We start from the raw sequence: 25,263 nt of genomic DNA on the forward strand, positions 1-25,263 counted from the left end.
AACTTATTCCCCCATTAATTAGCCACATAGGAAATAATTAAATTAAAAGCTGCCAATAATTGAGTCTATAAAACACAGTTTGATCTGTATCTCAGAAAATTATTTCCATTCCAACTTGTGGTTGCAAAACATGTTTTCTTGTAGGTAACTAGAAGTTTAAAAAAAAAAATCTCTTTGATGGTTCTGTTGTGCAAATAAAGGATGCAATTGATTGCATACACAAAACCCCAAAATACTGAGGATCTGGCTTGAGCTGACTCAAGCCAGGCAAAGAAGAGTCAAGATTGAGTTTTTGTACATAACTCACTATGTTCTGCTCAGTTGTTGCAAAACATGTAGTACAAAATGTGACCCATTGTTATCAGGCCTCCTACAAAAAGTATAGGGGTTTAGGAAAACAAGAGCCAGTGTGAAGCTTGAAATTCTTTTGAGAAGACTGCCAGGCATTTAGGTTATTTTTACATAGGTTTCTAATATGTGACCTTAACAAAAATAGAAAAGGACAAACAAATTTTTCTGTATGTAACACTGGTGATGCTGCTTTATAAATTCTCCTATTTGGTTTGTCTAACAAGACACAGGTAAGGTTTTGCCATTTGGGGGATCTCTTATTCAATACATCTTTCCTGAGCTGTTGTGCTCCCAAATATCTCATTTGGCGCCACTACACTGAGAATTGCAAATGACTGCCAAAACATAAAGCTTAAGAATCATGTGGTGATAAATATCCTTGGCAAAGAAAGCGTCACTGACAAAAAGACTCATACATATGTAAACTACTTTTAACCGTGAAGCCATGAACCTGAGAGAGATGGTTGAAAGATTTAAAGTCAGGTGAGGCAGCATTTGTGACAAACTACAATCCATATCTAGGACACCTGTGTCAGCAATAGCTCTCATGACTGATGAAAAGCCACAATAGCTCATTATGGAAGATTGACAAATACCCTTTAACATCCTTGCTGCTACTTTAGACAGCACAGCAGATCTGCCTCAGAAAATAACCTCTCTCAAGCTAGGATTTTCTGAAGCATGGAAACGTTAGGTCCCATGGAAATTCAGTTAAATTTTTGAAATTGCCCTCATATAATTTTGAAAAATTCCATCACCTATATTCTATAAAATCCCACAATAAACATTTAAAATGCTATCTAAATGTATTTATACAAATGTAGTCCTGTGAACATATGCTTAATTTTGCACACATGAGTAATTCCCCTGAAAGCAGTGTAAAGGAGCCTTCAGTTAATGTGAATAAGACCCCTCAGTCTCCTTTTCATTGAATTGGACAATGCAGTTTCTTTACTCTCCCAGATTCTGGCAGAAAGAGAATACGAAAGCTAAAAGATAACATGGAGCTGATGCTGATTGGCGAAATCCACAAGCACTCCCTTTACCAAGAGAGTGTCTACCTTCCCATTGTCAAAATGGTCTGAAATCAGAGTCCCATTACTTATTTCACAGTCAACAAACAAGGGTCAGAATTATTGTCAGCTTGCCAAAATATTGATCCCTTTTTCTTTCAGGTGCAGATCTAACTCCAGTTATCCATACCTTTGTTACCACTAGACCTAGCCTATTTTGATTCACTAGGAAAGACACTTGAAAGCTTCAGCTAGCACAGAATACAGCTGTATACTTTCTGAGAAAAGTGGACCAAGAGACCGTAATACACTTGTGCTCCATGTTCTGAACTGGTTGCTTGTCACCTTCCAAGTGGAATTGAAGGTGCTGGTTACAAAAAAAGAAAAACCCTAAATGGTTTAGTCACTACTTTCCCCATCTCTGACCCAACTTGCCATAAGAATCAGGAATGCTTAAGCTAAGTGTTCCAAAAGCGACAATTAATGGATTCAGGAGCAGAAGAGTTTGGGAGCAGAACCTCCTCTCTGGAATTCACTCCTGCCAGAAATTTGTCAAACCCTGGCCATTTTCAGAAAATGCTTTAAGATGCACCATTGCCTAGGCTTTAAGCTAAATGCTGGCTCCAGTACTCCTAACATTCAGGCTATTCGCATGGTCTCCGTGTCCATCCAGTATGTTACAAGGGGTCATGAAAGGATTTTCACAAGCTATGTAAAGTTTACCAAGGTATTACAGTGAAAGGCACAACATAAATCACTTGTAGCAATAATAATCATTCAGCATCACAGTTTAAGTTAACTAGCAGGTGTATTCATGGCTGTGTGTTCTACACTTGGGTGAAATATAAATAAGAGTAGTTGCACTTACTACCTGTGCTATTTTGAGCTTTTTTTAAAAAAAGTTTCTGTTGGTTGCTGTTATAGAATGCAAGTTAACACCTTAATGAGCCTTCCATAATATACTGTCATTACCTACTTTGATTATAGTCATCTGATGCAATTACAGGGCTATTGTAGGACCTTATTCTCAGATCCTATATAAACCTTGTTAAGGATACACTGAAAAATAAGAGTGGCCAGAACATGACCCCACAGACTGAAAATGGTCTATATCATTTTACAAGATAGCAACCACTATTATCATCTTTGTTTAGTATAAGAGGTCGGGGTGCAGAAACAGCAAGTCCCAGTTCCTAACACTCAATCTTGACCCAACCTGAAGGTAGATGTGAACTAAGGGTTTAATGGGGTCAAATAAGATAAGATCAGAGTCAAACCTTCACTCAAAACATGAAAAGAACCTTTTCTGAGTTCAAAAAATTAGATACAGTAATTATTTCCCTCCTCCTCCACCCCATTATTTTTGTGCATCTCTGTTTTGTCTGGTTCTGGCCAGTACCAGAGGTAGAAGTGCCAAATTGCCACGAGAAAAGATTTTTCCGGCTCTTTCTAGTCTGACCCAAAGAAGGAAATAATAGAAAGCCTGTTTTCATGAGCATTTCACCTCAGCTTCCCAACTTCAAGAGGTTGCTGCGGTAGTTCAGAAAAACATCTGAATTTATGGGTGTTAATCCAAACCAGATTAACCCTCAGAACTGTTAGATGTTCACTCATATCAGGACAGAGCCATATTTTAGCCATCTGCTTTAGTGGAGTTTGAACACTGTCCTGTAGCTCTGTTCTTCTAGCACAGTTTAAAATATGTATCATGTGGAAACAAACATGTTCCCAAATCATGTTAAGACTCTTAAAAATGCTAGTGTGTACAATGTTAAAATCCACTAAGTCATAATAGTTCAATTTTATGTCAGTCCCTACCAAAGAACTACTGATATGTTAATGTGGGTAAAAACTCATTATGGATAAAAATGATGGAAACACAGAGTAGATTTTTGAAAATCAGCACATTACTTTTACACTTAAAAATAAATCCCCAAAGGCTCCAATTTGTGTGATCATTTAATGACCTACAAAACATCAGTAAGGAAAAAAGACTTTTTAAAAACTACATGCTTGGGAGTATCTGCATTTTTAAAGTACTGTTTTTACTTCTATGATTTAGAAATGAGGGTGAAAAAAATTCTATACAGACTTAAAAACTGACGCAAAGTTTCAGCGTGGAGCAAAATTTTGCAGTTTTCAATCTCTGAAAAATAAGGTTAATATTCAAAACAGAAACATGATAGGTTTTTTAATGGAGTGTTTTATTCTACTAGAAATCATGTACTGTGCTGCATTTAATGTGCTCTAGTTAAGATAATCAAAGGGACACATCAATGATATATAATTATGTCATCTCAAACTTTAAGCAATAAAGTGACTAAACATGCAAGATAAACCAAAACAAAACAGTGTTATCACATGGAGAAATCTTTTATCAACAGTAAGGTACACTAAGTGCAAATCTGATTACTAATAGATTATTTCACATAAACTTCCAATGCTGAAAAAATGTAACATGCTTTTTCCTTCTGCATAAATTATGCCATTTACTAATCAGGAAACTTCTTTACCATATACCTATACAGTAACTTCATAATTATACACCCAAAGCCACCACCAAAGCTCAATGCATAAGCTCAGACTGCTTGGAGGTGTGTGGAGTTCTATGTCTGTTTACTTTGCCTTTCCAATAAATAAATTAATATTTAACACATAAATTGCAGCTACATTAGGTATACATACTATTGAGGGAAACAGTACAGAGTAGTTTCAGAGTAGCAGCCGTGTTAGTCTGTATCCGCAAAAAGAACAGGAGTACTTGTGGCACCTTAGAGACTAACAAATTTATTTTAGCATGAGCTTTCGAAAGAAAGTATGTCTGTGCATGCACTGATGGTTTCACTCTTATCTGGGGATTTATTTTTCCCAGAACTTGGACACGATTACTGCTATGAAATAGTTGAAAACTAGAAAGGCATTCTGCGTACTGGTATGCAAATAAACATACTGAATATCTTTTGTGTCATCTAGAATACACCTATCAAGTGCAACAGATCAAAACCGAGTTTTAAAGAACAGAGTTTCTCCTAGCTATGTTGGCAACCATGTTTTGACCTGAGGGGCTCTAAGATATACAAAAAACATTCCAGCTGAGAAGAATCTAGGATCTAGTTCCCACTAGGTCACACAGGGAAATTGATCACCTGCCAGTGTTGGGGAGGGACGGGGATGGACGGACGGACTTGATAATTAGTTATGTTCACTTTATTGCTAGGGTTGCCAACGGTGTAATCGCACAAACCCAAACACTCTTGCCCTGCCCCTTCCCCAATGCCATGCCCCTCCCGCACCCCTTCTCTGAGGTCCTGCCCCCCTGCTCACTCCAGCCCCCCTCCCTCCGTCGCTCACTCTCCCCCACCCTCACTCACTTTCACCGGCCTGTGGCAGGGGGGTTGGGGTGCGGGCTCTGGGCTGGGGCCAAGGGGTTTGGAGTATGGGAAGGGGCTCCAGGCTGAGCCTGGGGCAGAGGATTGGGGTGCAGGAGGGGGCTCACACTGGGATAGGGGTGTGGGAGAGGGAGTTTGGGTGCAGGAAGGGGCTCAGGGCTATGAGAGGGGGTTGGATGTAGGGGGGGTTTGGGCTGTGGGCTCTGGGAGGGAGTTTGGGTGCAGGAGGAGAGTCGGCTGGGGCAAGTGGTTGGGATGTGGGAGAGGGTTTGGGAGAGGCTCTGGGAGGGAGTTTGGGTGCAGGAGGGGGCTCAGGGATGGGGTAGAGAGTTCAGGGTGCAGGCTCTGGCCAGGTGGCACTTACCTCAGGTGGCTCCTGGAAGCTGCAGCACATCCGTCAGCGACTCCTAGATTCAGGGGCAGTCAGGTGGCTCTGTGCGCTGCCCCTGCCTGTAGGCACCGCTCCCTCAGCTCCCATTGGCCATGGTTCCCCATTCCTGGTCAATGGGAGCTGCGGAGTCAGTGGCCAGGGTAGGGTCAGCACGCGGAGACCCCTGGCTGCACCTCCACCTAGGAGCTGCTGCTGGACATGCCAGCTGCTTCCGGACATGCCAGCTGCTTCCAGAAGCGGCGTGGAGCCAGGGCAGGTAGGGAGCCTGCCTTTGCCCCAGTGCACCGCTGGACTTTTAGCTGCCTAAAATCTCCCGGATTGGCTTCAGTAGCCTCCGGGAGATCGAACTCAATTCCGGGAGATTTCTGGCCAAACTGGGAGGATTGCCAAACTTATTTATTGCCTGGCCACCAACTGGAAGACACAATGGAATCCTAGAAATAAGAGATGGAAATAATTTAGTGATCATCTTATCTATCTTTCCCCGATCACACCTCCCTGTTTGCTAGCATTTAGTCCAATCTAGGTTTCAATGTCTCACATGATGGGGCTCCTACCACTTCCATTTAGGAGGTTATTCCACAGCAATTGATCACCCTGTTAGGAAGTATTTCTGATATTTAACTGAGTTTTCTTTTGCTTAATTTAATCTAATTATATCTTTGTTTTACATTCTAGCAGCATATTTCCTCCACATCCTCACTGTTTACATGTGTAGAGAGCTATCTTGCCCTTCCCCCAAACTTTGTTATGATTTAGTCAAGCATGTGTGTGTTCAGGGCCGAATGCTGTCCCAATTTACATTCCATGCAATTGCACTGGCTTCAGGCAGGCTGCACAGAGTGTAAGGCAGAGCAGAACATGTTATTTAGTTGCAGTCTGCCCTCTCCTGGAGTTCAAGGGTGCAGGAACAATTTGTATAGTGGAGGTGCTGAGAGCCACTGAATCAAATTGTAAACCCTGTATATAATGGAATCCACTTCAAGCCAGAGGGTGTGGCAGCATCCCTAGCACCTCTGCTGGAGTTTGTATCCTTTTCTGAATCACAGGCTCTAGTGGCATGAAAATGATGTAGTGATATTGACATCAAGGTTTGCCTGACTTGCGGGTGAATACAGAAGTCAATCCCAACCCTCTTTGGCTTCACCCACAGCCACTTATATAGATCAGTTTAAATAGATTCCTAGAATGGAAATGTTGACACTCATTCTTCTCTGTAGTAATGTGAACAATGCAGCTTGAGACATGTCTCAGATGCCATGTTGTCTCTGTTGAAGTGACACAATGTCCTTTATAGCAGAAAATGTATAACAAAACATGGTATTAATACAACGAAAGAGTCACCAAGAGGGAACACTGATTATAGCCAATGTACTATTATAACATTAGAGAAATAATTCACATATACCAACTTTTTATTAATAATTTATCATTTAGTCAAACAAGTCCAACCTAGCGTCTATTAACTCTTAACACATTGCCTAGTTTCCATGTGACCAGCACGTGGTAAAATGCAGCTGGTAGAAACAGGGTTAGGCTGAGGTACTTGTCATGTGGTACAGTGGTCAGCTACTGGGACAGGTTTTGGGTTGGGGAGATCACTCATTCTCAGTGTTACCATGCAATTTCCTGCAGACAAGTATCCTCCTATACAGTTTTAATCCAAGAGTTAATGAAAATGTTATCTGTAACAGTTCATGCACTTGGGCAGCTACTGTAGTTTGTTTTTCACTAGCTACTATGCAATTAGGACAACTTGGTATGTTTTATGATGGAGGCATATCAACCACGATAGGAGAAATGGGATATATGTATAATGCCTAACAGTAGAGAGACTGACAATGAGAACCAGGCCTGCTATACGGTAATTCTGTCTGAATAGTAGTTCTCTCTGAGTTTCCAGTAAAGTTACTTGCAAAATAAAACATTTATTGACTCAAATTTATATTTACCTTAAAATACTTTTCAGTTTATTTTGTCTTCGCAAGTGTGTTGTTTCGTTTTGTGAGTGTGTGGTGAGTATGGAAAGCCCACCTATAAAAATTATTTGTGCTTAAAATATGCAGTTAAAGGGTACTAAGATTTCTATACTTTCTCAAGTGGGTTCTCCTAATAAGTATGCTCTTCGGATTAGAATTGTTATTGAGAAGGGTTTTAGAATTGTTACTGAGAAGGGTTAACTGTTGAAGATACTCAAAATATTTACATTCTTTAGTGGATGCAAACACTGGCTTATCCAATCTCTTTTCTAATTATCCTTTAGTAATCTTTGTAACTCACCCACAATAAAAAGACTCACCACATTTTAATATAGTCAAACCGGAAAGGATACAGTGGTGTCAGAAAATGTACAGTAATCTACTTTATAAAGTGATGTGTAAATTTACAGCAATATATACACATAATTATTACCTGTTTTTATTGTTTAAAAAATATTTCCCCCCTCCCTGTCAAAATCTGTTTCCTAAATTAAATGTTCCGCCAGCACACACGTACATAGGTATGTAAAAGGACATCAGCAACTTAAAAAACAAATCACTCTTCTGATTTTTTTTAAACTGTTACTGTTATCTGTAATACCTAAATTACTGGTTTTTTTTCTCTATTTTTCATTGTGTTTATTTTGTGCATTTAATAGTATTGTATGTATAACCATTTTCACTGTGTATTTGGCAGCTTCTCCTGTTGCTTATGTGGGAGAAAAAATGGAAAATGTTGAGTGTAAAACCAAAATTGGTGTGTGGGGGACAGGGACCGAGGAGGGTGTAGTATCTGAAACTACTTTAATTCACTTTTTGAAACTGACTAGATTTCCAGCTGACAACATCTCTTTTATTATAAGGTTGCTCATTTGCCTTGAGCAGCTGCCAGAGTGTTTTATCTGGTCCTTATTTAAATTTTGAAGAACTAAAAATAACCTGGGGAAAAAAAAAGACAATAACCACCACACCCTCAAAAGGAAAAAAACAGGTCAAACTACAAGTCTGCCAATTTTAGTTTCTCTTTGGAACTTACACATCCAAATAGTACGTTCTGACCATATTCTGATTATGCTATATGGTTTCTCAGGTATCACAGATTAAACTATGGGATAAGAGGCTATTACTACTCTGCAGCCTTTTTGATTTGATGCTGTTGCCTACATATGTGACAGATGGGACCCTGTTTAGGCACCTATTAGCAGGCCAAAGCCTGCAGGCCTTGAAAGAAGAAATCTTGCAACCCCACACTCACAGGCCATCTTAGGCAGCTGTAACCCACTGAACCTGTTTGGTAGCTGCCTTCTAGCTATTACAGCAGGCAGCTAAGACCCTTATGGAGAAAGTGAACATTGCTGCCATTACACACATTGACTATTTCCCCATGTTAAGTATTCTCACACCTCATGTCAAACTGTCTGTAATGGGCTATCTTGATTATCACTACACACGTTTTTTCTCTTAATTAATTAGCCTCTTAAGAGTTGGTAGGACAACTCCCACCTTTTCATGGTCTCTGTATGTGTATATATATCGCCTTACTATATGCTCCATTCTATGCATCCGACAAAGTGGGCTGTAGCCCACGAAAGCTTATGCTCAAATAAATGTGTTAGTCTCTAAGGTGCCATGAGTACTCTTGTTCTTACTGCTGTCATTAGAAAGTTGACCAGTTAGATGGAAATTTTTAAAAATGTCAAAACAACTTATGTGATTATGAAACATGTTTAGTGTTTGGGGTGAATCCTAGCAGTGGTTTGAAAGGAAAACTTTTGAAATCATACAAGAGATGTTTTTCTTTCAACTAAAGAACATTTAAATAGATAAACCTGTCCTGATGCAAATAATTTCCTAGAAAGATCCTCATCCATATTTCTGACCATGCATATTTTTAAGAACCTTAGAAAAGACTGCCCACTATGAATCCATCCCAGGTCTTACACAGCACCCACTAGACTAGGCAGTTTAGTCAGCATGAATGTATTCCTACAATAAAGCTGTTATTTATGTACTAATGCATCAAGCCTCAGAGCTTTGACTCCAGGAGACTCCAATAACCTTGTCCTAGCTTTCAAGGTCCTACTCACTCAGCACCAGCTGGTATCTCTGACCTTGTCTCCTTTCAGGCTCTCCTCTAATCCTCACTGCCCTGATGCAAACCTTTATGCTTCCTTCATTTCCTTTGCACCCTCCTACCTCCGCGCCTTTGCCCACACTGCCCCATGAATGCCATCTCAGAATCTGCTCACTGAGCCACCACCTTCTCCTGCTTCAAATCCGTTCTGAAAAACTCACGTTTGCTGTGTCACATACAAGTGAGTAAATACACTCTCAAAAAAGATCCCACGTCCCTCACCCCCACAAATAGATTGAATGGAATCACCAAGATATATTCATGCCTTATTTAATTGACCACACATTATTGTAACCTTAGTCTTACCTCCTCTCCTGAGCGCCATCCCCCCACCCCCGCTTTGTTTGTTATCTTCCTCACTTGTGGTGTCACATCTGAGTTTAATGTGAGGTGTCTTGGGGTGGGGATTTGTGTCTTTCTTGGTTTTGTAAAGTACCTAGTAACTTTTGGACATAAAAAATAAATTTAACAGCAGCAGCAAAATATTTCAGGGATCTTTAAAGTCTGTGAATACTCATTGATTCTCTGTTGCATTACTGAGGCACAATGGTGAAGCCTAGGTAAATATGAAATTAGTAAAACTGAAATGGTTCCCCCCTTCATAATACAGCTGAATTCTTTTCCCAATATGGTACTCCTTTGTGCAAGCAAAACTCCTTGCGACTTCAATTGATATTTTGCCTGCATAACTCATTCTGGATCTGGGTTATACATACAGTATTAGCCTCTGAGCAAAGAGAGGTCTACAGTAACTAATAATATTTGTTGAAGACTATGCCTTCACTTATGGTTATTATAGACTGTGCAACCCTGCCAAAATCCACCCACCCAGCCACTGGCCATTGAACAAAAACATAGCACATCAATGGCAAATGCATCATGATTTCTGATTGTTTCTCTGGGCATAGGCCCATGCTCAGTTTTCAAGATGGCAACAACAGGGTTCAGATGGAAGTTAAGAGGGATTGTTACTCCAAGAAATGCTGTTTATTTTGCTGTTGCTGTGAGAGATTAACATTGTCACTTTCAGTGCTGCAATTCCTAGCTGATTTTCCCCTAGAGATACGCAATTATAGACATAAGGGGAAATCTACTGTTTTTAAGCTTTACGGTCCCTCACACTTAAAATTCATCACTCCATTTTTGCTTTGAAGAAGTCCTTATGTCGCCAGTCAGTTCAGGCAGAGTAAAGCCACAAGCTGGGACAAGACAGTACTGCTCTCTAGTAATAAGTCGTTAAAGAGAAGCCAAATAGGATTCTGATTACTATTACTTGTTTACTGCTTATACTCTGATTGGAACAACATGCCAAACATGGTGAATTGACTGATGAGGAAGGGAGTGCACCACAGCACTCTCACACTATCATGTACAATCTCTCAAATTCCTCTGCAGCTGGAATTTGGGATTTTCCACACAAATCTCCCCTTCAGATGTCCCACTGCAGAACATAGTTGAACTTCACTCTGCTAACGTTAATATTGTGCTAGTCTCACTAATGGTTAGATGGTGTGTGAAGCTATGGAAATGCTGCAAAGACGTACACAAAGCAACAGACAAGACAAATGTAGCATTCAGTTTACACGACTTCCATCTCATCCCATTCTCGGGGCAAACACCAAGGAGTCCTTTTCTAACCATCACAGTAAAGCCTCCCGTTTCTGCTTGAAAAGCAAGGAGGAAGCACAGTCAATGTGGAAGCACAGTCACAGCACTCCTCTGTTAGTAATTGAATTGTTCAGCGATGTAAGCTTCCATTCTGAAAGAGCTTTTAGCCTGTTCAGATGTGGTAAGCCCCTTACTAGTATAGCTATGCTGATGTAAATTATTTATCTCTGGTATTTCTAAGATGTCTTCCATGGTTGTGTATAAATTCCATGTCAATTGTTGCTGATTAAATATTTGCATATGAAATGGGAGATTTTTGAAGGATATTCACAAATTTGACCTGAAGCAGAATTTCTCCATGTCCATCAGCAACAAGCACCTGGTTCTGACAAATGAATCTCCTCACTCTGTCCCAAATCATGACCCCCCCCCCCCCAAGCAGAAATCCACTTTTTACAACAAACATCTATTCCTGGCAAAAGGAAGATTCACAATTAAAATGAAAAATGTTTTTTGTTAGCCTGTCAAAACTGGATTTAAATAATACATTTGGGATGGTGGGAGCTGTCCTCCGAAGGCTAAAAACTTTTAAAATTCTTATTCCTTTACCAGAGGCATAACAAAGCTCCAGGACTTTTCAGATTCAGATATTGGGGCTGTAGCCCTGATCCTGCAACACTTAAGCATGAGCTTAACTTGATGCACAAGAGGGGTCTCATTGACTTTGATGGAACTCATGCATGTGCTAACTTCATGCACATGCATTAAGTATTTGCAGGATCTAGTTCTAGGTCACTAGGATAATCATCCCAATTTGGGGGTAGTGGGGAAAAAAGTTGCACTAAAGCTACCATATCCCTCAGTACTTAGACTCTCCCTAGTTCTCACCGCCTCCCATGCCCTGAAAGCATCTCCCAACGCAAGGAGAACACATTAGCAACTTACAAAGAGCCTGAGGACATCATCAAATTTGCTTAAAAGGGAGCCATTTCGAGCTGCCCTTCTCTTCAGCATGAAGGTGTGGCTTGCAGCGACTACAGTTCTCAGCATGCACTGCTCGTAGAACAACTAACTCACCAGTTAGGGCAGGGGAGGGCAAACTATGGCCTGCGGGCTGTATCCGTCCCATAAGGGCTTTCAATCTGGCCCACGGGATTGCCAGCACCATGATGCAGTGGGGCTAAGGCAGGCTCCCTGCCTGCCCTGGCCCCACGCTGCTCCCAGAACCAGCCGGCACCAGGTCTCTGTGGCCCCTAGGGGAGAGTGGAGAAAAGGGCTGTAGAATAAAATCTCCTTCTCCATTTCATTCTATAGGTTTTTAGAGTAACTTCTATGGAATATTATTGAATTAATTCCTGCTCATTCTTGTAGGACTTTCCCCTAAGGAAGTAGTGGGGGGGAAAGGGGGGAAAGGGAAAGCAAAGTAAATGACCAGAAATATTCCCAACCCTAAATCCAACTGCTTTATTTAAGATGCTCAAGATAATTTTATGAATCATAAGTAACACTTTCAAGTACAGAGCAACCATTGAAGAAAGTACTGCAACATCCACTACTAAAACCTCCACGGCAAACAACATAGGCCTATTCTCAGCACATCTGGTAAGGAGTTTTGGCTGCTCCAGGGCATACTCAGCTTATGGTAACCTTTGCCCTTTAAGTAGCACTACACTTACTATTTTCTTTCTCATCCGTTTCACTACACTGAACCAGCCTGTGCAAAATTACATCCTATTTAGCTGTTGAGGGTAAAAGCCTAAACACATGACAGAGTTCAGCCCTAGAGCATGGCACCTCCATCTCTTCTCATTGTACTATTGCAAGCACTTTGTGTTCTGAGGAGCAGAGTTCATCTTCAGTGCCTCGGAAGAGAACACAGAGTGCTGAGGAGAAAAGGGTTAGAGTTTCATAGGCCTAGTGTCAGCTCTAATTGAATTGTGGCACCTAACTGCATTAAATCCTGTTCTAAAATATCCCCAGTGCAGCAGCAGCACAATACCCAAAATACCTTGCATTTGCAAACTGCATTCTAAGGAAGTTTGGGTGCAGGGAATTATACATTGTACTACACAAATGCACTCAGAAAAAAGGCAGCAGTCTGGCTTCTCTGCCAGACTGACCTCAGGGAGGGTGCTGGAAATTTTTCTGAGACTCCCATAATGCAACCTGAGCACCTAGGGCCTCATTCAGGCAATTGTAAGTATAAGTGGCTTCAATTATATTTATTTGTTTACAGTAATACAATATGTGTTCCAATCTCACATGGAAGTCAGTGGAGTTGCATATACCCACATCAGGTCTCGATTGGGCCCCTAGAGTTAATTTAGTCAGACATGGTTTCCAAACAATTAATAAGAAAGAAGTTTATTCTTGTTCATTCGCCATCTTTATCTACATGTTTCTGCTGATCTGTACCCATGTATTACTGCATTGAATTGCCATAGCTGCACAGAGGGCTGGCAGTGTGTGTTTCACTGTTTCATCCAACTAGAGCATTGTTTTAGTTTTTCTTAATAAAGAGGAGGCCAGGGATCCCCTCTGTGGGATAAGACAGGGATTAGATAAATGGAACTGTTCAAGGCAAATTATGCACTTGAGTTGACATTCCCCAATGGCTTACATGGCAGAAATAAGATTTAGTGTGTTCTTGCCAAATCTAGACCAATTTTCACTGCAGGATAATAAACAATTAATTTTGGGCTTTTTCCCCCCTCAAACTGGAAGCTTTGAAAGTCACTCTGTAAAATATCATAAAAGGCCCAACTTGTAAAGGTATTTAGGTGCAGATTTTCAGAAGTGCCCAGGAACTAGGCATCTAGATGCTTTCGAAAATGCCACTAGGAGTCTATCTGCATCTCCCTGGCCCAAACTGCACCAATTCAATCAAGGGGACTATGATTTGATAGACTTTTGTAACTTTAGTGACTTGGTCTCCTTTCTCCAGAAAGCCATAATCAAAGCCATATTTGTGAAGCACAAATTGGAATACTGATGTCACAAATGGAATAGTGCAGACATCTAAGGTTCCTCCTCTACTTTGTGTGTTGTATCAAAAATAGGCAGTTGAATCACTTGTGTGTGTTTGTACCACAAAATTGAATGACTGACCTACCCCAGAATACTAAATATTTTTCTTAGATAGCTGTGTATGACTTTTAACATTATAGCTCATTTGTTGAGAATAAAACCTGTTTGGTTATAAACTTGTTAGCCTCATTAATCTGTGGTTAGATCCTTCTAAATATTCATTGATTTTGTGGAGATTATAGTCTGGAAGGAATTAAAAACAAATTGAAATTTAAAAAAATTACAGTAGTTTTAAAGAGCTCATCAGTCAGACAAAAGCTATAGCACAGAATACTTAACAGAATCAGAAGTTGTGGGCCACAATCTAGGAAACATCCGAGACAGCCATGTACCTTTTCCCAAGACACTCTGTTGAAATGGAAGGGTATTTGATTCATGAAAAATGAGTGTCTGTATAACAGCCATTTTTCTAGCATACTTAATTTAGACACCCTCTAGTGGAATCTCCTTGGAAAAAAGTTAGCAAGTCTAGCACTTTAGAGCTACCATCCCTTTAACTAGAGCATGAACTGATTCAGATTCATTATACCGTTCTATTTCTTCATCATCCTAATTATGTAGTGATATGGATTCAGTGTCTTGCCTCATTTAAATTCTCTGAAAAAGTAAATGTTGTAAGACCAATACAGTATTTCATTCCTGCTTAAAAGCACACAGGAATCTGAGTTATTTACAACACCTATTGTTCTCTGTGCATCCAGACTGCCAAGAGAACATCTGTCATCTGAGTGCCAGCAGTACCTTTACAAAAAAGCTCAATCTTCCTAATAATCCATCAACACTTTTATACACCTCATCCTTAGCAATCACCAAAGGTAGAAGCGACTTAAAACAGCAGAACCTCTTCCGACTTTCTAAGACTTAGCACTGAAAATATATCTTTAAAGATCACAGTTAATCAATCCCCAACAGTTATTTGTACATTTGTCCTAACTGACTGATAGTTTGAGTACAGCAGATTATTCCAGTCCTATGATTATTATTCTCCCAGAACAGAAACTTTAAGAAAGACACAAGGTGTTAATAAAGACCTAAAGAGGAGTTGTTACTACTTAGTAGCAATTTAATATGGAAGCTTTTGGCCAACAGAGCCTACATTGACCACCCCCACCCTACACCCCTTTCTGTTTGTAAAGGCTGGCTTGTGGAGCAACTCCTCCCCATCCCATTCAAAAACAGTGCAACAATAAGTGTAAAACTTGCTCATGGATCAAGGCTGTTTCTCATTCATGCATGGAGACTTTAGTCTGATCCATCCAAACCACAGAATTATCCTACAGAATTCACATAGCTAGGCTGCCACTACTGTAAATACTATAGTTTAATGAGCTAATGGAAGACATGGGCTAAGGAGAGAGAATGGGAAATCTTTATTAAAAAACAGACTTTTCAAAAAAGCTCCCACTCTGAGGATGTGCGGGGAGGGGGGTGAGGAATCACAATGGTAAAACAATAGCTTCAGGCTCTTTATATTAAAGTGCTTTGAAATCTACTGATTAAAGGTAGTAAATAAGAGTCAGATATTTATTATTAATTATTTTATTAAGCATTCCTTTTAAGATTAGCAACACAGAAGATACAAAGTGATGTGGAAACTAAATTGTTAAAAGTGTCTGAACCCAGCTACCATACATAGGATATTGTACCATGCTAGCCACAGACTTCACATAACCAACGTTTATGCCTTGATCAAACAAGCCCCTTTTGAGCAAAAAAAACACTGCACCAGATTCTTGATGTCCAACTATCAAACTGGCTTTTCCAGAGATCATAGCACAAGTTTGTCAGAAGTTTATCTGAGAGCTCAAAAAACTTTTCAGCTTGTTTCTAAATTACCCAAGTAACAACTCTACAAGGAGTTTCAAGATCCTACAAAGCATTTCTTTTCCCAGCCCCAAAAGAGCACCTAGTCCCTCATATCATCTAGCCAAGTTCCTCAATGCACCATCTTCTATTGTGTCCTTGGGAAATTACTTAATTTAACAAAGCTGGACCCAGGCCTATTTCCCTTGTGGACAGATTCTGATTATCTTTTTGCTAAGGGCCTACAGTTATGATATTTACTCAGATAGAGAATAGTAACCCTCTCCTGATAACTGCTGGATAACCCAACACAATGCCCCATATATCTCTGTATTAATTAAATTACTCCATGCCTGTTTCATAACTCATCTAAAGGCAGCTAGCTAGACTAGGAGCTGACATTGGAAGGTACAGTTTTACAAAGGAGATAAGCACAGACATCTAATTAAAGTTAGCATGAAACACAGATGCCAATTTAGCACTCCTAGTGACTGAGAAAACTGGCTATGAGAAATATCCACGACCCTTGTAACTGAAGATAGTCTTAGGGTGACAGAACACAGAGGGGCTTCTTTCGTAGACAACTCCTTACATCACCATCTTCCCCTTTCCTGTGTAAGGACTTTATTCACAGGATTCTTGCCTATTTCACAGCTCTCCCTGCCAAAATCCCATTGTAGGATCTCTTGAGGAATAGAGTATTTATTCATGCTCACCTGAACATTTCCTTTCTTCAGACAAGACAGTCCAGCCTCCCCATGTTATTTTTATGAGGAAGGTTATGGATATCAAGATATCTGAAGTAATCAAAAAGAAAATTGGTTCATGTGCTCTGTGGCTCTTTAACAGCTGGAACATATTTCTGAGATAGTGACTGACAGATGTGGCTTTACCTTCAAACTGCAAGGAGGCTAAAGTGCCAGTGTAGGTTCAGGGGACCTGGCAATGCATAATAATTTTAATACCTAACTCTTTTTATCACTGGATCTCAACTGTTTTTGCAAAGGAGGTCAGTATCATTCATCTCCATTATCCTACATCACAGATGGAGAAACTGAAGTAGAAAGAGGTGAAGTGACTTGCCCAAGATCACCCAGCAGGTCAGTGGTATGGTATAATGGGTAGAGCATTCAGCTGGCACTTAAGATCTGGGTTGTAGTCTCAGCTCTGCCACTGGTTGCTGCGTAAGCTTGGGCATATTACTTAACCAGTCTGTGCCTCAGTTTTCCCATCAGTAAAACAGGAATAATGATATTGACCTTCATTGTACAGCACTTTCAGATCTATTGATGAAATGTGCTATATAAGACCTAGACATTATTATTATAAATCAAAAGATGAAAAGTGATACATGTTAAATATTTGTTTTACCCCTTCTGACTTGAGTCCTTAGCCAATATTGGGGAGGAGGGCAGGTTATTTCCCTTAGGAAGAGAAATTGATAATAGGGCCAGATATTTCTTTGCTACCATCTTGTTTATTTACAAATATACAAAGTCCTATTTCTCTGAAAATGGTAGGAACCAAACAAGAGGCAATTTATCTGCTCACAGTTCCAAGCATCTTTCCAGCCAGCCACCTTCCCCAAAAGTTCTCTCTCTCAGCTTTCTCTCAGGCCTATGTTACCAGTGCTTCTCTTGCTGGTTGCTTCTGCCCACAGGACCCCTCTTCCCCCCCCCCCCCCCCACCAATCAATACTCAGCCTCCATCATTTTCATTCAGCCCCCAGCAACACACACCTGTTCACAGAGCTCAGTTTCTGACTGGCTGCAACCTTGCATGTGGTCTGTGTTTTGAATAGTGCTTCTGTTGTTTCAGCTACTTTACTCTAAAGTTGCATCCTATATTTATCCAGAATGAAGGACAGCTATAGTGCGCACCAGCTTCAACAAGGTTTCACCCAACCTCCAACATAGCAATATTATTAATTAATCCCCGTTCCAGGTTAGACATGATTTCTGCCACTAACAGCCAAACAGGTTGGAAGCTGTTAGTTTCAATAAGGCTGGATATTAACCATATCATTATACTCTCCGAGTTCCAAGGCCACTAGTAAGGACCATCTTCACATGCTGATCCTTGCCCGAGTTGCTACTAGAGTAATGAAGCAAATAATATGAAGACAAAAGCCTCTTTGTCATGCCACCACTGCAGACATGCATCTACTGCCAGGGTCCCTGGCTTTAAACTACAGCTATGGAATTGTTTCAGCTATTTCAGGCAGCAGACAAAGAGATCTTTACAGGATCCAAACATTAGTCAATCCCTTGGACAACTGTTAGGTTTGAACAGACTGAATCTCTCTAGTATCAAAAATCAGCTATCTTGGCTAACCTCAGGATATTCTCTGCATTTACTGGGATCAGGTAATTAAGGCAGAATTTCCAAACCCTCCTTGTTAGATCAACTAGCACCCAGGAGAGGGGGTCCTGCACCTTGCAAACTAGACCACAGGGAGCAGAATAGCACATCCACGAAACTGACCTATTAGATTTCATGGCTGAAGAGAATCTCAGTATCACTCTTCCAATCCAGATCTCTCTATACTTGTAACCAAAACTGAAGTTCCTCCTTGACCTGGATTTAAGGATTCTTCATAACAACACATCCTTTGAAGAATACACCCCCAACTCCAGTGATCCTGAGGATGAAGAGAGAAGGTTGGGTCTAGCCTGATCATTCACAGACACCAGCTTCAAGTTTAACACGTTAAATTTTTTTCCCACCTTTGTAAATGGTGCTTAATAGGCTCAAAAATATAATGCTTAATGAGACCACCTAATCTCATGAACAAACAGTACCCAGTCAGGCTAGATCAGTAGTTGCATAAGTGATCTGTGGCTACCTGTGTGTTGACAGAGGTACTGTGTCAGTTACAGCCATGGCAGTCTTCGCTAAGGTGTAAGAGCATTGTGCTGGAGGAGATGCCCTCTTTTTGAATTAAACATAAAGCTGAATTTCTTCCCGTATGATTCTTAAAACGGGTGGCAATTTCACCCTATGGGAGGCTGGTCACAATTAGGTATTTACATTCTAATTTCAAATGGCTGCAGCATTCCACAGTTCCTAAACTGTCATAGTGTGTAACTATGCCCTGTGAAATCAGTCCCACTCCTACCGTTGAACCTGAATCATTTCTGATTGCAATGATCCTAGGCACCATTTATTCTCAGATATGTGTAAAGCCCTCTGAAAAGATGTGAATCAGGAGGGCATGTTGCTTGACTAGATTCTGCAATGCGAGCAATGAACAGACCCAGATTGCTTGCTTACTGCAGAACTCCTGTGTTTCTGCTTGTGTATAAAAGTCACCTGAGCTTCATATTGCTATTTTGTACTGAAGGAGATGCATTTGACAATCTTTGTGTGGTGAAGTTGAGCCGTGACAACTTCTGTTTTTAGCCTGCATGTCAGTTTTGTTCTCCACTTTGAGAATACAGAATACATAAATTGACCCCATTCTGCAATATTGACAATTTTCCTCACATCATTTAACCTCATAAGCCACTGCTGCAGGCAACACCATGGTGGTATCCAGCATAGATTTCAAAGCAAGCTCCACTTTTCAAGTACATTTTTGAAGGGCAGTGTCCTAAATGAAGCCGTAACTCTCAATTTATTACACACCAAACCTTGAAGAATCTATCAAGCGTCTCTAACATACCGCTAAAACACACACCATATAGAATTTGTCCATTACATTACATATTAAACAGCTAAGCTATATACATTTTCACATGTAGTTTTAATTTCAGATGACCTACGTATTTACACTCTTTACATACATTTCAAAACAGTATTGATTAAACATGTACCACAGTACATTACTTAAAACAACATTTTAAAAAATATCTTCCTTTATAAAAGGTTTTAGCACGATGGCAGGTCAGCTGAGAAAAGCTCACATCAGAAGTCTGTGGATAAAGAGAATACCACAAAGCCTTATAACCTGTAGGAGCACAAATATTCATCAAATACTTTAAAAGATTGTGTTTTAAATAAATTGATTACATGGACTTAATTTTTGTTCAGTGGATACAAGTTTTATCACAATACTGATCCATGAACTCTTGTGCTTTCCAAGTGGCAAATATTCTATGGAAATAAAAAAATCTCTAAACAACATATGATATAAGTTAGGTGAAAGTGTATTTGTTTCCCATTTCAGCAGAGGAATCAAAGTTCACTAGGTCTCCATAGGGGGCCAAATGCAGTTCGTCCTGCTTATTACTTCTTCCTCTTAGTCTCTTCTCCACTGTCTAGTTTGCGTTTCTTAGCAGAAGCTGGTTCATCTTTTTCATCATCTTTAAATAAAAGATGGTGTCAATTAATGCAAGTACAATATATGAACTCAAGCTAGAAAGTGTTGTCACATTTTTCCACTTCTGAAGATCCGTTGGAACCACACACACTAGGACTAGTGGATAACTTCCCCACACTTGGAATGGACCAAAGTGTTAGTGGGAAAGATTTATTATTTTTATTATGGTAATGACCAGGGGCCAATCATGCTAGGCATTGTACAAACAGCAGGAGATAGTCCCTGCCCCAAAGATCTAACAATTTAAATAGACAAGACAGACCAAGGATAGGAAGAGAGATATTACATATAAGGAGAGAGTGATTGTCTGCAGATTTCATGTTTGTTGTACAATATCTTTTTAATCTTTGGGTGGGATTTTGTTAGTAGGGAAGACAAAGGAAGGAGGACAGAATAGTGGTGAAGAGGGAAGGAAGAAGGGAAGCATGCAGGGGAGACGAAATGAAAAGTGGGAGGAAAAGGGAGCAAGAGCAAACAGTCAATATTCAGTGTGAAACTGTAGAAAGCAGTTGGATGCCATCCTCAGATGATGCTCCCTTTGTCAATCAAGTTCTCAATGAGCAAGCCTAAGTACCTCACTGATATCCAAGACAATATTGGATGTTTCAAAAGAAACATTTTCTACTTTTAGCTCTATTCTTTACAGCTTGTCTTGAGTTATTCTCACACACAAACACATTTAATACGTAGTTGACAAAAAGAACATTCAATGACATATACAGACAATTCTTCCAACCTACGGTATCAAGATGTTTAGGTGCGTGTATTATAGATGGTCTTCTAAAAAACATCTTTCATTTACAGCTCCTTTTATCCTGAAGTACTTTACAAACATCATAAATACAAATAACCTAGCCTACCACTGAAATATAGCTACTTCTGGGGTGAAACACAGCAGTAGTTCTCATAACTAAATTTTCTTTTAGTTTTGAATGTAAAACCGGTCTGAAATTGTTAAGATTTTTAAAAAAAACTACAGACTGAACATTAAAAATATTCTGCAGACCCTGCCATCACTTCTTCATTGGAGACAGGCGCTGGATTCACTGTGCTGATGCTATGAGGAGAGGAGTGGAGCAGAGCATCACAGTGCCAGCCTCAATTCATGCCAGGAAAGACGTGACACACACTGAGACAATACTATGGCTCTAACCTTGCTGCTGAACCACAGACAACATAATTTTGTGAAGGGACGAAGAAAATAAGGCAGACGGATAGTATTACTCTGGCTTAGAGTAGTACAAGAGGAGGAGGAACAGCAGGCCACTAACGGCCTTGCCTCAAGATCTCTACAGCAGAGCCTGGTGATGTGCACCACCTTATTTGTATTTTGTATTAACATCTTTCCCTCCAGCACATGTAGCAGCATTCAGCAAATCCACTTTTTATTCATATTCATGTTAAGCGGAAATTTTATAACAGGATTTTACACGTAATCATTCTTGAGCCACTAGTACAGTACTAACTTACCATATATTAGATATTGCCTATTATGGAGGAGGGGAAAGGAGGAAACCCAGGAAGACCAAACTAAAAGCAGATCACATAATACAGACCCTTCTAGGATTGCCAGGAGTCCAGTTTTCAACCAGAACACCTGGTCAAAAAGGGACCCTGGAGGCTCCGGTCAGCACTGCTGGCCTGGCAGCTAAAAGTCCAGTTGTTCATAGTAGCTGGCTTGTCCCTCTGGCTCCTAGGCACAGGGACAGACAGGGGACTTCATGCACTTCCCCTAGCCTGCCCTGCACCTAGGAGCCAGAGGGACATGTCGCTGCTTCTGGGAGCTGCCTGAGGTAAGGGCTGCCTGGAGCCCACACCCCAAATTCCCTCCTGCACCCCAACCCCCCGCCCCAGCCCAGAAGTCTCCTTCTGCACCCAAAGTCCCTCCTGGAGCCCGCACCCCTGTGTAACACCCCAACCCCTGCCCCAGTCCTGAGCCCCCTCTGGCACCCTAACCCCCTGCTGCAGCCTGGTGAAAATGAGCCAGTGAGCGAGGCTGGGGGAGAGCAAGCAACAGAGGGAGGGGGGATGGAGTGAACCAGGGGCAGGGTAAGGGTGTTTGGTTTTCTGCAATCAGAAAGTTGGCAACCCTAGACCCTTCACCAGATTAGATAATTACCCACCTGATTCTGAAGGCTCTTGCTCCTCTTCTGGTAAAAAGTTAACTTTGTTTGTTTGCTGTGGAGCATCATCACCATTGTCCTCATATATGTTGGACCATTTTATTGCCATATCAAGCTCAGGAGGTGGTGGCGGCTTCTTTTCCTTAATACTGTAAATCTCAGGTGGTGGTACTGCATTACTCTTCCACACTTTGAATTCCTTAGGAGGCTGTTGAAGAGAACACAACCGTTTACAACAATGCACTGCAACAAAGCAAAGTGGAGCAGAAAGCGAGAGCCTCACATTACGTCATCAAACCAAAGGAGATCTGATCTCTGGATTACCAAAAACAGATACCAGAGGGGCCCTGGCATAGGGTGACCAGATATCCCAATTTTATAGGGACAGTCCCGATTTTGGGGTCTTTTTCTTATATAGGCTCCTATTACCCCCATCCCAATTTTTCACACTTGCTGTCTGGTCACCCTACCCTGGCAAGGTTAAACAAGAAAGAGCCTTTCCCCTAAAACAACAAAGTGGGAAAACCAGAAAACTAAACCCCATGCACCCCGCCCAAAGAAAATAGCAAAGATTCAATAAACTCTGTGAGGAGAAGTCTGATTTAGAGACCTGTGCGGCACTATTTTTTAATCCCGCTCCTGCCCCTACCCCACAATATTCAGGTTTCAGAGTAGCAGCCGTGTTAGTCTGTATCCGCAAAAAAAAAAACAAAAAAAACCAGGAGTACTTGTGGCACCTTAAAGACTAACAAATTTATTTTAGCATGAGCTACTGTTAACCAGTCCAGCTGCAGGGCTCTACCTTGATGTTCCTCCCAGTGCACCTGTTGGGAAGAAGGTCTGGCAATCTCACCAGGGCCCTGGTTGAGGGCCTTGCTCAAGAACAGCGATTTCTCAGCCTGCATGCAACCCAATTAGCAGACAGCTGGGTGCTAAAAAAATTCAAAATGTGTTGCTCTAGTCTAAAGGGCCGTGAGGCTGATCCAGGGGGAGACAGTGTCTGGCAACCTACTGGCCGCCAGCAGGGGACTGGTGAGTGCCGCCGGGGGGCAGGGTGCGGGACAGTGAGTCTCTGGCCAGGGTTGTGGGGAGGGGAGGCATCCCCAGGTTTTAGGCTACCCTCCCTTCCGTGGCGGGGTCTCTGGGCAGGGGGCGCTGGGCATAGAGGAAAGTGGAGATTTACTGGGGGGGGGGGGGGCGCTGTGGTTCACAACCTGCGGCCCACAACGATAAACGGGGTAAGAACCACGGCTGAAGAGGGTCACGGTGTCTTTGGCTAGCGGGAGCCCCCAATGGCCCCGTGGCTCCTAGGGGGCGGGAGAGGCTCCGCTCGCCGTTCGCAGGGGTTTGGGGCTCTCCCCGGGGCCGCAGCACAGGGCCGGGAGGGCCGCGCGCCGGGCTTTACCCGAGAGCCCGCCTCGTATGGCGCCGACCCGAGACCCCTCGCGGGCGGGGCCGTCCCCGCCCCGGGCCTCACCTCCTCGGGCGCCCGCACGACCCGGCGCTCCCAGTCGATCTGCTTGTTGAGCGGGTTGTAGAGAAAGGACGGCGGCCGGGACACGTTCCGGAACAGCTCGTCGGGCCCGGGCAGCCGCGGCTTCCGGCCCGGGCTGCCCCCGGCCGCCTCCCCAGCAGCCCCGGCCGCCTCTCCCCCGGCGGCGCGCGGCGCGTCGCTCTCCGAGTCCGAGCTGGAGCTGCTGCTCTCGCCGCCGTAGGCCGCGAAGTAGCCGAGCGGATCCTTCCCCTCCGCCGCCATGGCGGGGCTGGGGCTGGGGCTGGCGCTGGGACACCCAGCGGCCGCGGAAACCCGGCCTGGAGCCAAAGGTTCCGGCAGCGAGCGAGGCCGGGGCGGGGGCCAGGCTCCCTCACGTGGTCGCCCGCCGGGCAGCCAGCAGCGCCGCCCTTGCCCGGGGAGCTGCCCCGCAGTCCCCTGAGCTGCGGCTCCCTCGCACACAGGGTCCCACTGCCCGCGAGGGGGCGGGCACCCCGGACGTGCTCTCCCCGGGCCCGGAACAGGCACTGAAGAGGCCAGAGATGGGCGGCCCCAGGGAGTGGAGCGGCGGGGAGAGCTCAGGCCGAGGAAGGACTGTGACTGTTTAGCGATCAGATGGGGCTAGGCTGACCAGATGTCCCGATTGTATGGGGACAGTCCCGATTTTTGGTTTCTTATCTAGGATCCTATTACCCTCCACCCCCGTCCTGATTTTTTCACAGTTGCTGGCTGGTCACCCTAGATGGGGGATCTGAGCGTGCCATACAAGATGCTGCTGGTAGGGTACCGGGGGCCCTGCCCCATCGCTTTCCTCCTCATCATAGTAGCAAAACAGGGCAGAGGACATTCAAATAAACCGTTAGAAAAGAGATTTAAAATTATCAAGTAAGAGTAGGGGCAGCCTTGACTGCTTTGAAAAAATCACAACCCTCCCATCCTTCAGCATGTACAATAGGCCAATCACCAACTGATAAAGGCTAGTATAGGGGTTCTTAAACTTCATTGCACCCTGAGCCTCCATCTGACAACAAAAATTACTAGATGACCCCAGGAGAGGAGACAGAAACCTTGGGGGAGGGAGGGGCACAAAGCTGAAATCCCATGCTGCTCAGGGGTGGGGTGGGATGGCTGTAACCTGAGCCCCACCACTGAGGGCTGAAGAACTTGGGCTTCAGCCCTGGGACCAAGCAAGTCTAAACCAGCCCTGGCGACCCCATTAAAATGGGATTGTGACCCACTTTGGGGTCCCAACCCCCAGTTTGAGAACCACTGGGTGACTGCTTTGGATAGGTTATTCCATAACAGTCAATAGTACAAAAAGCTCAAACCCTTTATTTTCATGTGGATTCCAATAAGCTTATTTTATTTTTAGTGTACTTTGATTAGCCTCAGGCAAATATCTTACACAAATTTGGAGTTGGAGTACTCCTATATTTGATGGAAAAACTAAGAACCACTCTATTTTGTTTGCCTCAGCTGAGATCTTGTTTATATTCACTAGTAGGCTACATTGTACAACAGCAAACTTATTAGAGTTTGCATTTTACAATTATTTGATCCTACATAGGTACA

General features: G+C 42.4%; 2 protein-coding genes across 4 annotated transcripts in view; both read right to left on the bottom strand.

Moving 5' to 3' along the window:
* The window catches only part of SYDE2 (synapse defective Rho GTPase homolog 2), an 84,165-nt gene extending 65,410 nt beyond the window's left edge, over nucleotides 1-18,755 (bottom strand). Inside the window, exons 1-2 of one of the 2 annotated variants that reach the window (XM_045028701.1) lie at nucleotides 18,601-18,755; nucleotides 18,240-18,396 (exon numbers count right to left, since the gene is read on the bottom strand). The gene's annotated coding sequence lies outside the window, so the exon portion shown is untranslated. Of the gene's footprint in view, nucleotides 1-18,239 lie in introns of both variants that reach the window. The other variant, XM_045028700.1, reaches the window with a different exon arrangement.
* A 200-nt stretch (nucleotides 18,756-18,955) lies between these two features.
* C8H1orf52 (chromosome 8 C1orf52 homolog) lies at nucleotides 18,956-24,207 on the bottom strand. Of its 2 annotated transcripts, none has more exons than XM_045028705.1 (3): nucleotides 23,605-24,207; nucleotides 22,200-22,407; nucleotides 18,956-20,059 (listed from the first exon to the last, which is right to left on the bottom strand). In XM_045028705.1, exons 1-3 carry the CDS (start codon nucleotides 23,953-23,955, stop codon nucleotides 19,983-19,985), a joined length of 636 nt encoding a protein of 211 aa, XP_044884640.1. In that variant the 5' UTR covers nucleotides 23,956-24,207; the 3' UTR covers nucleotides 18,956-19,982. The 2 variants fall into 2 exon arrangements, with proteins under 2 accessions (XP_044884640.1, XP_044884641.1); XM_045028706.1 differs by having other exon boundaries at nucleotides 19,222-20,059; nucleotides 23,677-24,173.
* Between the last annotated feature and the right edge of the window lie 1,056 nt (nucleotides 24,208-25,263).

The sequence above is a fragment of the Mauremys mutica genome, chromosome 8 (assembly GCF_020497125.1).
Source record: "Mauremys mutica isolate MM-2020 ecotype Southern chromosome 8, ASM2049712v1, whole genome shotgun sequence".
In the NCBI taxonomy this organism is placed as follows: Eukaryota; Metazoa; Chordata; order Testudines; family Geoemydidae; genus Mauremys; species Mauremys mutica.